This window comes from Melanotaenia boesemani, chromosome 1 (assembly GCF_017639745.1).
Source record: "Melanotaenia boesemani isolate fMelBoe1 chromosome 1, fMelBoe1.pri, whole genome shotgun sequence".
Taxonomy (NCBI): Eukaryota; Metazoa; Chordata; class Actinopteri; order Atheriniformes; family Melanotaeniidae; genus Melanotaenia; species Melanotaenia boesemani.
The window spans coordinates 25,577,169-25,590,026 of record NC_055682.1 but is presented as its reverse complement, the minus strand read 5'-3'; the positions used below and the strand labels follow the sequence as shown (position 1 = coordinate 25,590,026).

The 12,858-nt window shown below is 39.4% G+C and overlaps 1 protein-coding gene across 1 annotated transcript; it reads right to left on the bottom strand.

Annotated features, from left to right (window-relative positions):
• Positions 1-2,838: 2,838 nt before the first annotated feature.
• ppm1g (protein phosphatase, Mg2+/Mn2+ dependent, 1G) lies at positions 2,839-10,761 on the bottom strand. The gene is made up of 14 exons (XM_041987523.1): positions 10,616-10,761; positions 10,208-10,344; positions 9,335-9,404; positions 9,016-9,101; positions 8,773-8,902; positions 8,463-8,574; positions 8,144-8,346; positions 7,807-7,985; positions 7,575-7,700; positions 6,070-6,172; positions 5,136-5,267; positions 4,884-5,013; positions 4,660-4,759; positions 2,839-4,571 (listed from the first exon to the last, which is right to left on the bottom strand). Exons 2-14 carry the CDS (start codon positions 10,316-10,318, stop codon positions 4,377-4,379), a joined length of 1,677 nt encoding a protein of 558 aa, XP_041843457.1. The 5' UTR covers positions 10,319-10,344; positions 10,616-10,761; the 3' UTR covers positions 2,839-4,376.
• Between the last annotated feature and the right edge of the window lie 2,097 nt (positions 10,762-12,858).

Here is a 12,858-nt window from a genome sequence, read left to right as displayed (position 1 = left end):
CAAGAAATTAAATAAACTACACCCTAAATTGCTAAATCGACCAAACTTAGAACTGCCATGCACTGAAACATTTAGAATGAAAAAAAAAAAAAAAAAAGACGATTAAATTATGAAATAGTGGGAGGAAGCTGGAGTAGCAGTAGTTTGCATATTCTCTGCAGAGGGACAACATGAAAACTCTTCACAGAAAAGCTACAGTGACATTTAAACTAGAAATCTTTTTGTATTTGTAGTGTAACGCCATGATGCCCATATGCTCTTCTTGTGGCATATTATGTCAGACATCCTACATGAGCAAGTTACAGCATGTACCACTACTGCAGATTAAAACAGCAACAGGAGGACAAACTGAAGGTGTGTTTCTGAAAAAGACTTATGGTATCTTATTTTGGGTCCAAAGACCATATTTTGACTGAACTACTGTGACCACTGGAATGTGTCTTTGTGTGTTTGAGCCTTGGTTGGGGCATTGCTTAAGCTTGTGCAATGTGAGGGCAACGGGGCCAGTGCAGTTTTAGGAGCAAGAACAGGAAACTGAAAAAGACGGTAAGACTTGATGAAGGCCTTCAGTGTCTCAAACACAACCTGCTATTGTGGTCTAGCTTTCTATGTAAGACCTAGACAACACACCAGCACTTACATACACACAGACTTATATAACCAACTTTAGGCCTTGTTGGACTCATGTGGTTCACGTCCACGGTCATCAGTCTGGTTTAAGAGACTGGAGACAGAAATACCTCCACAACACACATAGATGGACAAGGCCACTACTGAACTCCATATTGGTGCCTTTTAACCTTAATTAATTAATTTATTTTACTGTCCCTGCTTACAAAAGATCACCTGTGACAGCTTTGGTAGCATTAACATAGTTTGAAAAACAGCCAAGAGTAAAATCATGTACAGAAGATTCTCAACATAGAAACTATCAACTATTTTCTATTTACGTCTGCAGTAATTTCAGGTTCTCGCTTGAAGGTTTCAGTGATGGCACCAAGAACAGAGCAGGGTGGACGTTATATTTATTTAACATCTGAGAACAGAACAAACACATTCACCACCAGACAAAAACAAACTCCAGTATCTTTTGGACTGTATTTCTGTCTCTTAGCATAAGCATGAGCACCCAGACTAACAAACTTTGCATGCACTCTGTATTCACAAAAACACCAGTGAAGCTGCTAATCAGCGCTATGAGATCATGAAAACATCCTGCCTGTTAAAGATTGTGTTCTGGTTGTGTGTGTGTGTGTTGGGAGACATTTTTAGATTCCAAGGACAGTGTATGTTTCCTGTCTTGCTTTCTATTGTTCCTGCAACGACATTGATCCTCAGGAGGCAGCAAAACAGACAGCACTGCCAAGCAGCAGTCAGTGGAAGGGTGGGTTAGAGACGCCCCGAGGCTTAAGGAAACTAAAGACACCTCTTACTTTTCACTACATACAGCAACAGAATGGTTAACCCTAATGTCTTCCATAAAAGACCTGACATCATGCATCGTCATGTGGTATGATTGAGAAACAGTCTGAGGAGTTTGACTTCAATTATGTGATTTCCCTACATTTGTTTATCTGAGCTGGTTTAAGCTGTGTAAGTCAGTGTGATCAGCTGCTGCACTCTTTCGCCATCAAACATTATAGGCTCAGTTAGTGTAACTAGCGCCTTCGCTGCCCTCTGGTGGACAGTCTGAGTACTGCAGGCAAAACAAAAACCGGTGAGGTCTTTTTGACCAACAAACATTAGCTCAAACTGACTGTGAGCACAGAGAATATTTCTGCTCAGTACAGTCAGTGGAAAAACATTGACTGATATTTGAGCAAATAACAAAGCCCCCCCTCAAAAAAAAAGCATGACCCCAGGCAGAAATGATGGAATCATCACTCATAGGGAAATGTTCATTTTGTTATTTCAACAGCTAGTACACAAAAATATTTTATGTAACAGCTGATAATCATGGCTTTGTACAACACAAACCAAAGAAGCTAAATACAGTTGCTATATTTTTCTTCTCTCCAGATAAATATATATGGAATCACTCACTCAATCATGTGGAAAAAATACAGTATATGGAGTACCAGTAATTTCCTAAAACAAATACTTAGAGAAGTGTAAATATTAAAATTACTCTATAGTTAAAAGTATTTTTAAGTCTTAAACTTTGCTGAGTGACAAAAAACATAGCCTCAACAAGAGAACTGTCAGTGAAAACAACGGGAAAAGATAAAAACTCCTTCAAGGGGATAATTCCAGTATGGGGAAAAAATAGAAAAAGGCAGGAGCAAAATGGGGCAATTGTAGAAGAAAAATCAACCAAGGCAGAAAACGGCTTACAGCTATGTGTAATTAAAACTGTGAAGGGTACATGCTTCTAACTAATCTATAAAAAAAAAACATTAGCAGGAAATGAGTTGCTCATTCACAAAAATCAAACTGAGCTTCTACCAACACATTTAACAGAAGAAAACCAGCTTTGATGTTGGTGCAGGATAAAGGACCAGGAGAGATGCCCCAGAACGAGTGGACAGCAGTCATGAAAGACAATGACATGATCAGCAAACAGTTCAGATCTCAGTTTGATCTAAAATTTATTATAGAAACTGAGCTGTACATGTCACTTTTAACCTGACTGATGAAGATGGATTTCCATTAGTGAAGTCAAAGAAATGGAGTCACCTCAGCGTACGGATTCGTTTCACAATTTCACATCTTTCTACTTGATCTAAAAATATAATTTAAGTATCATTTAACAGAGCTTGAATATTTAGATGTTAAACAGGCTTGTGCCATATTTGTAATTCAATAACTTATGATAAAAAAAAACAAAACCCACACATATGATTATTTAAAAAATGTATTTGTATGTACTTACATACTGCTGTCAAAAGAGTATGCACCAAAATGTCACATCGATTCACAATTACAAAGAAAAAGCTTTTTTCTTTTTCAATTACAAGTATTGAAAAAACTATGTACAGAAAAAAGGGGCATGTTGACAAGAAGGTACACTAGAAACTTACAGTCACAATGATTTAAATGAGGCTTCTGCAAATAAAAGAAACAATCTTAACAGTTACACTGTCTTGGTGCTCTCAGCTTCAAATTGTATTCCACTCAGAAGAATAACCTTGTGCAACCTCTCCACAGTCCAGCGTCAAAGGCAGTTTCAGAACGTGCTCCCAAAAAGAACTGCCAAAAGACTAATTTATCAAAAATGGAAAAAAAAAACAAAAAAGGAAAAAGCTGAATGGAAACACTTCTTACTTAAAACATATGTCCTAAAGATAACTCTTAAAAAAGGTATTACAGTGGACAGAGACTGACAGTTTGGAGGAAGGTCCTGGAGACAAGCTTCTCTCTGGGTGGACATTAAACTTTGTCTCCATTTCCCTGCTATCATATGTCACAGATGGAAAGTATATTAGTTCCCCAGATTCTGGCATTTCTCCCCTTATGGAAATTTACAGATTTGGATCAAGACAAAACACAACCGGTAACAAAAACAGGCTGGATAACCAGGATGTCATTTCATGTGCCCAGCAAAACTGAAAAAAGGTTTCTTGAATGAATGGGTGTTAGTTGGAAAAATACATGTATAAATGGCAAGAACTGGACTGGTACCCCAAATGCATCAGTTCCTCTCTTGCGATGGATAAAGTCAAAACTCACAACAAACTCAGTAGAGGAGCCCGAAATCCGGCACAAACACAACTGAAGCGACACTACACGGCTCATTGTCACTGCACTATGAAGCTTCAGCTACCTTTATACAGTACCAGGTTATTCCTCAAATTCTTTTAATGGTACATCTATGCAACGTGTGTGTTGGCATTGTGCAATTTGTGGCTGTAATGTGTATGTTTTATACTGCTAAGCCACGGTGGCATTGCTCCCATCACTGTTAAAGTGTGAACAGAAATCAGATGCAGGTGACTCCATGAACTATTTTCAAGCTTTCTTCAAAACAAACCAAAGCTGCCAAGAGTAAAGTGATATAATAACAGAGTGCAGAATATGGCTGCAGGCAAGATGAAGCATCTCTAAAATAATCCCTCAGTGGACCTGCAGTGTTATTCAGCATGGCAGTGAGGGTGCCTCTTTTGAATGAAAGAACTAAAAGTGAGTCCAACTCCTTTCCAACCGGACCGATCAAAAGAAACATCTGCAAGGGTGAGTTAAAGTGAAAATCCACCTAGAACAGAGCACAAAAACCAAACAGATGATGTTTGAGCATACATTATAGCCTTTGTAAATGTCTGCTTCAGGGTAAAATTATGTTTGTGAGGTAAGGATTTCATTTTGAACAGAGTACGTCTCTGGTGTATCTGGGGTAGAATGGAACCAGCTTCTGCCTCTGGGATAGTTTCTCATCTCATTTAGTCACTTTTAGCCTTTTTGCTGTCATTTCCATTCTCTTCTGGGACAGTCCCTTCTGCCTCTTCTTGGTGCTTCCTCTTCTTTGTATCGTCCGACTGAGAGGGGTGTGGTCGGAAGGCAACGATGATGCAGGTCATGTTGTCACACCCCGTCCCGTCTCCAGATGTGTCGGGTGCCAAACAGTGGTCCAAAAGCTGTTTGGGGGACATCAAGGGGTTAAAAAATAAAGATGGAAATCATCAACATTGTTAAAGAGTACAAGCAGCCTTCTGCTGTTCTCACCTCTTCCACTATGGATGAAAGGGGTCTGGCTTTGCCATTCTGGTCTGGTTTGATCCTCTCACTGATGAAGTCCACCACCTCCTGACTGCTCAACACATTCCTACAAACATGTACAGCAGCAATATATTATAGGTTTACAACCCTTATAGCTGTTTCAGTGTGATTTGTGAGGTCTAAACAAGAGTCAAAACTGAATCCTTAACTTATGAATTACACAAACTCACCAGATGCCATCACAGGCAATGACCATGAAGTCATGCTCCTCATTCAGTGTGAGAACCTTGACATCAGGCATGGCAGAAATCATCTGTTCCTCAGGCGGCAGGGCCTTGTTCCTTTTATAAAAGTGGTCACCTGAGAGTCGGGAGTTTTTGTTAGATGCTCAAGTCATTGCAAATAAGGAAAATTGATGCATGCAATGCTAAAGAGATTTTAAAAGGGTAGTCCTAAGGAGAGTTTCTCTCCAAGTTACCAACCAATGGCTCGGGAGAGGTTCAGGCCACCATTGACTCGTCCATCCATGGTCACTTTCCCTCCAGCATTTTTGATGCGAGCCAGTTCCACCTCGTCTTCTGGCTTGTGGTCGTATGACATGTCAACAGCTTTGCCTACAGCAGTGCAGGAACAGAGATATTAGATTTAGGACATGTTAAAACACATTTCAGCATCAAACACACAGAAGTCAGAATTTTAAGGCTCATTTATGCTCGATCCAGAACACGGACACGAAGACAGACCGACAGTTTTGTCTGTCTTTTGCATCGGTTCCACATGTAATTTGGTCTGTTTTCAGGGAGCTTTGCTATCACGGCTTGATGCAGAAGACACAGCAATACTACTGGAAATTGAGGGGCAGCGCTGAGCAGAATAGCTGACATGCGACCAACCAAAGAAACAAACCAGAGAAGAAGAAGACGATCAGGATGCGAACAACAAAGCAGAAGAAGAATTATGACGAGGACAACAGCTGTAGAAATTGTGCAAGCTTTTGAAGAAAGACTGTATGCTACTGTTTAGGATGTGTTGGTGGTTGGAAACAACGTCATAGCGATGCATTACCGCTGCTAAGCGGTGTCTGAAACTGAGTGAACTCTGAACTCAGCACTGCTAGCTAGTGGAAGAATTGACTTAACCATGGCAACGTAAAAGAAGCACAGAAGCATGAAGAAGGCGACGTATTACAACGTTTGAAAGGGACGTCGACATTTACGTACATAAGGGAGCATAAATGGGCCTTAAGACTGGCTGTTAAAGATAACAAGCGTTGTACCGTTGTAGCTAACGAGATGCTAAAACTTTATGAAGTCAAGCGTGGCAATGGTAACATTATGAATGTGTGTGTGTGTGTATGGGGGGGTGTTTTCATTATTTTACAATTAAACTGAAAAGCTGGATTACAATTGAACTCACCGTGTTCAGACACCACACAGCGGGAATCTCCAGCGTTGGCCACTATTAGCTGCTTTCCTCGGATCAGAGCAACGACAGCAGTGGTACCGCTGTCTGAGCCAGGCTGTGAGCACAAACACAGCAGGTGTGACACTTAAAACACATAATTCACATTAATACTCTTTTACATGTACAAAACTGCGAGCAGAAGATGACTGCTGATGCTTTCTATGAAAACTAAATGGAAAAGGTTTTCAACCACAGTAAAACTTTTTTTTTTTTTTTAATAGGTTTTATTGTGTTAGATTTTAGTTTTTCCTCAAGATTTTACTTGACTGCAGCATTTTGTTTCAGCTGTGGTTGTTTTAAAGTGCTTTATAAATAAATTTGTTATGGAATAACAGAAAAGTTTCTGTTTTATCGTACTGAACTACCCACCACTTATACAACATTTTGGTTTGTGCAGCTTTATTTTTAAAATGTTAATACAGCCTAAAAGATCTCAAGCAATGTAATGTAATTAACATTTTTAAAAATGTAAAACTATATTTTACAATATAGATCTGTGCAGTGAGTCAACTCACCATTTTCCAAACACACAAGTACTTTTTTCATTAGTTATTATTGTTCCCATTTTTTTTTGTAATTGTCCTTGGTTGATTCTCCATTTTTTCATTTTTTATATGACCATCGCTGGTATCAATAATTCTCTAGCAGCTGTAACACGGTAATTTCCCTAATGCAGGACCAATAAGGATGATCTTGTCCTGAGTTCACAGGCCGAATCAAAGACTCTGTATCAGAAGATATCTAAATTCAGGTATTAAAACTGAGCTTCAATCAAAAAAGTCCTGAATCAGTGCATGAATGAAAGTGAATCAGTGCATCTGACTTTTGATGGAGAAATAATCAGAGATGAGAACTGTTCACACATCTGCTTCACAGCAGGAGATTTTACTGTTGGCAATGAACTCTCACAGTTGGAAACGGATGGAAGGGGGTGTGGGAACGTCTGTCTGGAGTGCCCAAGGGGCAAGGCATTATGTAAAACGTGATGGAGATCTCTGATTTTAATTACCAATTTTAACTTTATACCACAATCCCACATGCCCTACCTTAACAGCTAAGAAGTGGAAAGGAACATACAAGTCAACAGAGAAAAGTATGAAGCAGAAACGCTTACCAGTGCACATACTTACTCAAACACAGTTAATGTTCTAAAAGATTAGCAATGGATTCTCACACTATCTTGTATGGACGTGTTACCAGAGGACTGAGTTTACATCTATGCAAGAAGTCAAGAGTCAATGTTTTCTATCCTCTTATAAACAGTACTGTGACATTTCATATGTTGTTTGGAAATTAAAAGTCAACGTAACTTTAGGGAACCAAAAATGAACTACACCGTAAAGACATACAATCTAGTCAACCAGTTTCCCTTAAATCAGCTACAAAATGCATTGTTTTCCCTGCATGCAGGAATCTGTAGCAGCTGTGTTCACTTCAGACACCCACTTTGTACAAACCTCTTCTTTGCCATCCATTCCTGGTAAACACATTTCCTCTTCATCTTCAGAGTCCTCCTCCCCTTCCTCTGTATCCTCTTCCTCCAACTCACTGGTGTCACCTTCTTCTTCTTCTTCACTGCCATCCTGATTAATAATAATAATAAAAAAAAAGATTAAATGCATGACAGAGTCATTCAGTGTGAACTTTCACAGCTCCACACAATGGTTTATTCTGGTCCACCATTCTCACCTCTTCATCACTGCCCTCCTCCTCTTCTTCGCCTTCTTCCGATTCTTCACTGTCATCAAAAAACCTGGACTTGGAATCTCCTGCAGCCTTTGAAGATGCAGACGAGCAGGAAGGGCCTGCGTCTCCTTCTGCCTTACCAGCTTTTTCCTCTCCGTTGGAGCTTCCCGACTCTCCGTCAGCTACCACAGAATGGAAGAGTGAAAGTCAGACAAATGATGGACAAATTGACAGAAGTACTAGATAACTGATTCCCACTCATTTTTTAAATTGTAATCAGCTGCAGTAGATTTTTAAGATTTAATAAAATCGAAAACCATTTAGTCCACAATGTGTGTACCTGCACCACGCCCGTCACCTGCTCCCGTTCGCCGACAGGCTCGCAGCTTAGACCCACATGTAACTCCTTCGCCTTCCTTTGCCTTCCCATTGCTCTCCTCCTCCACCTCTCCATTTACCTCTTCTTTCTTCTGCCCCTCACCAGCTTCTCCTTTGTCTCCCGAGGCCTCTGCATTTAGGCAGGATGCCTTCTTAGCTGCCGCGCTGGGGGGGGGGAATAAAACAGTACATCAGACCAAGTGTTGCCAATATAGGACCATGCAACCACTGTGATGCTACTCCTTATAACAGTAAGTCAAAACATGGCTTGTTGGGAGTACCTGATGGCTGCAGCATGTTTAACTGCACTGCGGTTCTGGCCATAACGAACCAGCAGCTCCTCTATGGTCATGGTGGCTTCCTCATGGAGCAAAGCTGCCTCCTCTGTGTCCACTGTGAGGAGGGCAGAGGCATCAAATCACAACTTGTCATCACTAAGTGTTGACATCTTATTTTGTTACAGTTTAAAAGTTTTAATGCACCTTAAAAAAAACATAGCTGTGATAACTTTGGAATGGATTTGTTTATGCATTTTCCTAACCATGTAGAGCCCCATCACATTACTCAGGCTATTTTTGAATGAACACTTACAGTCGTCCTCCTCTGCCACCTTTTCAGCAGGTGGCTCCTCGGTTGGCCGTCCAGCAATCTGCACCAGCTCTTTAATGACCTCTTCCGTAGTTATTCTGCCGTCGATGGCCAAGAAGGCATCCTCCAGTGCCTAGAAACACATTAATATGCCATTATTGTAGAAACCTACAAAATAGTAATTCCCATTCTTATAATATGCTGATTTAGTGAACATGTTATGCTGTGTCTTCTACAGCTTCTCACCTTTTGAAGTTTGCCATCTTTGTAGGCTTTCTGCTCTTTGATGATGTCAGGAAGGTACTTTGAACAGTACAGAGCAACTTCTTCACCTAAATGGAAACAGAAGGCCATATAAATTCTCAAGACAGGTGTGTGAACACTTCTTTCTCTGAGCTGTGTGCAAAACAAACAAAACTGTAAATGCTATGGAAATTTAAAAAATGGACCAGTTGTTATCCAAACTAATAAGGAATGCAAGTTTATCTGAAGTACAGCTCTGTTTTAAATCTGCCCACTGGTTTACTACAACATGCCAAATACTATAAATTACTCTGAGTTTTACCTCCATGTCCATCATACACAGAAAACATCGCCGTCTCATCATCAAACTCTGGGATACAGTTGTGAGCATCCTACAACACAGAAGTCAAAGCAATAAAAACCTTTGTTCATGAATCCTGAATCTGAGAATAGCTTTGTGTTTAGAGATGTTGAATATCAGGTTGGCTGAAAAGATCCCACATTAATATGCATCTTGGATGATTTAATTACAAGTACACAATTCTAATTAAAAGCCTGAATGCACTTGTACCACACTGATGCACATTTTACTCACTAAAAAATGGCCATTAGTTCTAAAAATGTATCAGTTGAGCTACAGTTTACTAAACTGTTTCCAGGGCCACATTGTATGGGGTGCTGAAACAACTGATATCCTATGTACAAATATGCACTGATATATTGATGCCCAAATCACCTACCATACACATATTATACACACAAAGCATTTGCTCTCAGCAAATGGGCAGGATATTGATTTTAATGTTGATACAGAAAGCAAGATTCACTAACATCATGATGGTTTAATGCCATGTGTTCAGTGGCATGCTTAGATAAACCCACATGTCTTTAGATTAGTCAAGATGCAGATTAAAGTTGGGTATGAACAGGATCTATCTGCCAAGTGAGGTCTGTTACAGCAAATCAGCAGTAGGCATAAACTACATGGTCATGGGAAACAGACTTTGTTACAACGAATCTTAAGGAAAAGCTTTTTTAGAAGTTACTCTTGTAAACGTGAGAGTAAGCACCTTTATTGGATATATTTAAAGAAATGCTTCTCTTTATCCCGTCATTAACAATTTAATGCAAACAGTCTCTTCGTTAGATTCAGCGAACAGACTTGGTTGTCTAGTCATTCATTTTTCCGCCTCACCTCCATGGACACCCGCCAGCCTTGCATGGCAGAGAACCCGTAGCTCATGCTGCTGTTGCCGCCATCGGAAGAGGTCTTGGTCGTGTTAGGCTGCGACAGATATGCCCCCATGGTTGTAGTTTCCTATGGCTTTGCACCTGGGGAGAACATACTTCACATTTTAGCTTCACATAAAGAGACAGATATAATATAGAATACAATAGTCAGGTTTCATCTGCTTCGCTAGTTGCAGTTGCTAACTAGCTAACATTAGCAACACAACAAAAAGTAAACGCATCAGCTAGCTAACATCACCGTGCTAACAGGAGCAAACCCGGCTAAACTTCCAGCAGTAACCTCTGCCCCCGCCATACAAGCGGTTGCGCAGTTGTACAAAAGCCAAAATCTTAACACCGACGGTTCACTTACCTTTTCTGACAGAGCAGGGTTAGTTTATAGGACTAGCTTATAAAGGAGATTCACATAGGAATGATTGCACGTGTAAACGCAAAAGCGGCTATCTTCTCCTCCCTCTCCTTCGTCTTTTTAATTCTTCTTCTGATGCTACTTTTACTTCTCCTTCTTTAGTGTCCATTGATGATTGACTAAAATGGTTTAGAGGTGAATTACCGCCATCAACTGGACTGGAGTCCAGAAAGTCCAGTTCAGGGACTCATGACTATGTGGATATAAATATAAAATAAAAAGCATTTAATAAAATAAAATAAATAAAGAAACCAACTTTGTTACTAATAGTGAAAATAAACTAACATTTAGAACAAATGAACGAAGTAAATAAATAAATAAATCGTCCAGATTCATTATGAGAGTCCCTGCCTGGCAACTAAGTGGGCCCCTGAGCAAGGCTCTTATACTGCTCCCTGGGCGCAGGAATCTGACCTTGCAGCCCATTGCTTCTAGCAACTAGGACGGCTTAAAAGCAGAGAAAGAATTTCCCAGCTGGGATTAATAAAAGTAGAATAAAAATAAATAAATAAATGAATAAAATAAAAAATCATAGAGGACTATGCTGAAAAGTCTAGCTAAAGCATTTCAATGTTGTATTTTGTTCAAATACATTTACAGTATAGATGATGTCTCTAATCAACTACTGGAAACAGATAACTATAGTGTTGCTAAAAGTCTGATATTTGCCTCTAGAATCTGAACTGGCAACCATTCTTTTAAAAAACCTAAAGTACCAGACAAAAGCTTGGACAGAAACTATTTTTCAGAATGAAGGAAATTAAAAACTTTTGACTGCTACTTTAAATGCAACATTTTTTTTTATCCAAATTCAGCCATACTCCCAGTGTAGTTGGTCTAAAAAAGTAATAAAAACTACATTCTGTCATTTGTTCATACATTTTACCTTTTATTGCACAGATACATGTCCGAAGAAATTATTTTAGTCTTAACCAGCCAACTTCACTGTATTTAGAAAATATAAGCTAATTTAATTTTTGATGCCAACAATACAGTATAAAAAAAAAGTTTTGATCGTAGCATTTTTACTGTTGTCTTACATCATTTTTACCTTTTACTTGTTTGAGAAACTCATGGACTGGCAACCTGTCCAGGGTGTACTTGAGGGCGGCTCTAGCTCACGAGGAAGACTGAATGAACTCCAGGCTTTCCCTGACTACATTTCGAAGTGTCCTTGGGCGAGACAGTTAACCCACATTGCCTCCTGATGTGCCTGTCGGGGTGTGTGTGTGAATGGGTGAATGTGATATGTAGTGTAAAGTGCTCTGAGTGGTCAAGCTGACTGGAAAAGTGCTATATAAGTACAATTTGCCTCTTGCCTGGTATTTGCTGGGATAGGCTCCAGCCCTCCCTGCGACCCTGCATTGGAATAAGTGGGTATATATGATAGATTTCAGTTGCTCAGCCATACATGGTCATCATCCTCTGATTCACCTCTTCATAACGTGCCATAAATTCCCAGCAGGAGACAAACCTGGACAACGGGAAGCAGGCAATCTCACACACACTGCTGTAAGTCTTGTCCTGGTTAAATAACTGTGGACCTCTTTGGAAAAGATATTTCCTTCATGATATCATGTGTCTACCTCAAACTCTAATGCACACATTTGCATTATTGGTTACCTTAGCAGATAGCAAGTCATCCATAGAAACCAGTGCACTTTTTTGGTACTTAGAACCAGATCTAACTATTTTCCCAAAAACAAATAAAAATGTATGCTCAATGTGGGCCACACAACACACTTCCACTGACTTTCTGTCCATCTAAGGTGAACTGGTGCCAGAAAACTGTAAAGTCAGCATGTTTTGGATCTCTGACAAGTGCATCTTTACAGTCTTTCCCAGAATGATTATATGAATAACACAACAGGTTAATTATGCTTCAGCTACAACTCAAGCCAGACAATAATCAACAATAAAGTCAATAATGTTTGTATTTTTCTTATATTTTTCCTTGTTTTTGAATGTCAGTTTTACTTTTGTCTTCTTCATAAAAAATATCACAAAACCAAGAATCTATAAATTTACCTTTCACATGAAGATACTTGAGAAAACCCTTTTTAGTTAAACAATTTTGTTTTGTTTAGTTAAACTAATAATAAAATAAATTTCCAGCCATTTCTGCAAATGCGACTTAACAAATCCAAAATCCTTTTTATCATTATTATAACATCACTTTTCTTACA

Coding starts and splice junctions, on each gene's coding strand:
- ppm1g (XM_041987523.1), bottom strand. CDS start 10,318: ATGGGGGCATATCTGTCGCAGCCTAACACGACCAAGACCTCTTCCGAT. Junction 9,102..9,334: donor TGTGTATGATGGACATGGAG/GTAAAACTCAGA, acceptor GTTTCCATTTAG/GTGAAGAAGTTGCTCTGTAC. Junction 8,347..8,462: donor AAACATGCTGCAGCCATCAG/GTACTCCCAACA, acceptor CCCCCCCCCCAG/CGCGGCAGCTAAGAAGGCAT.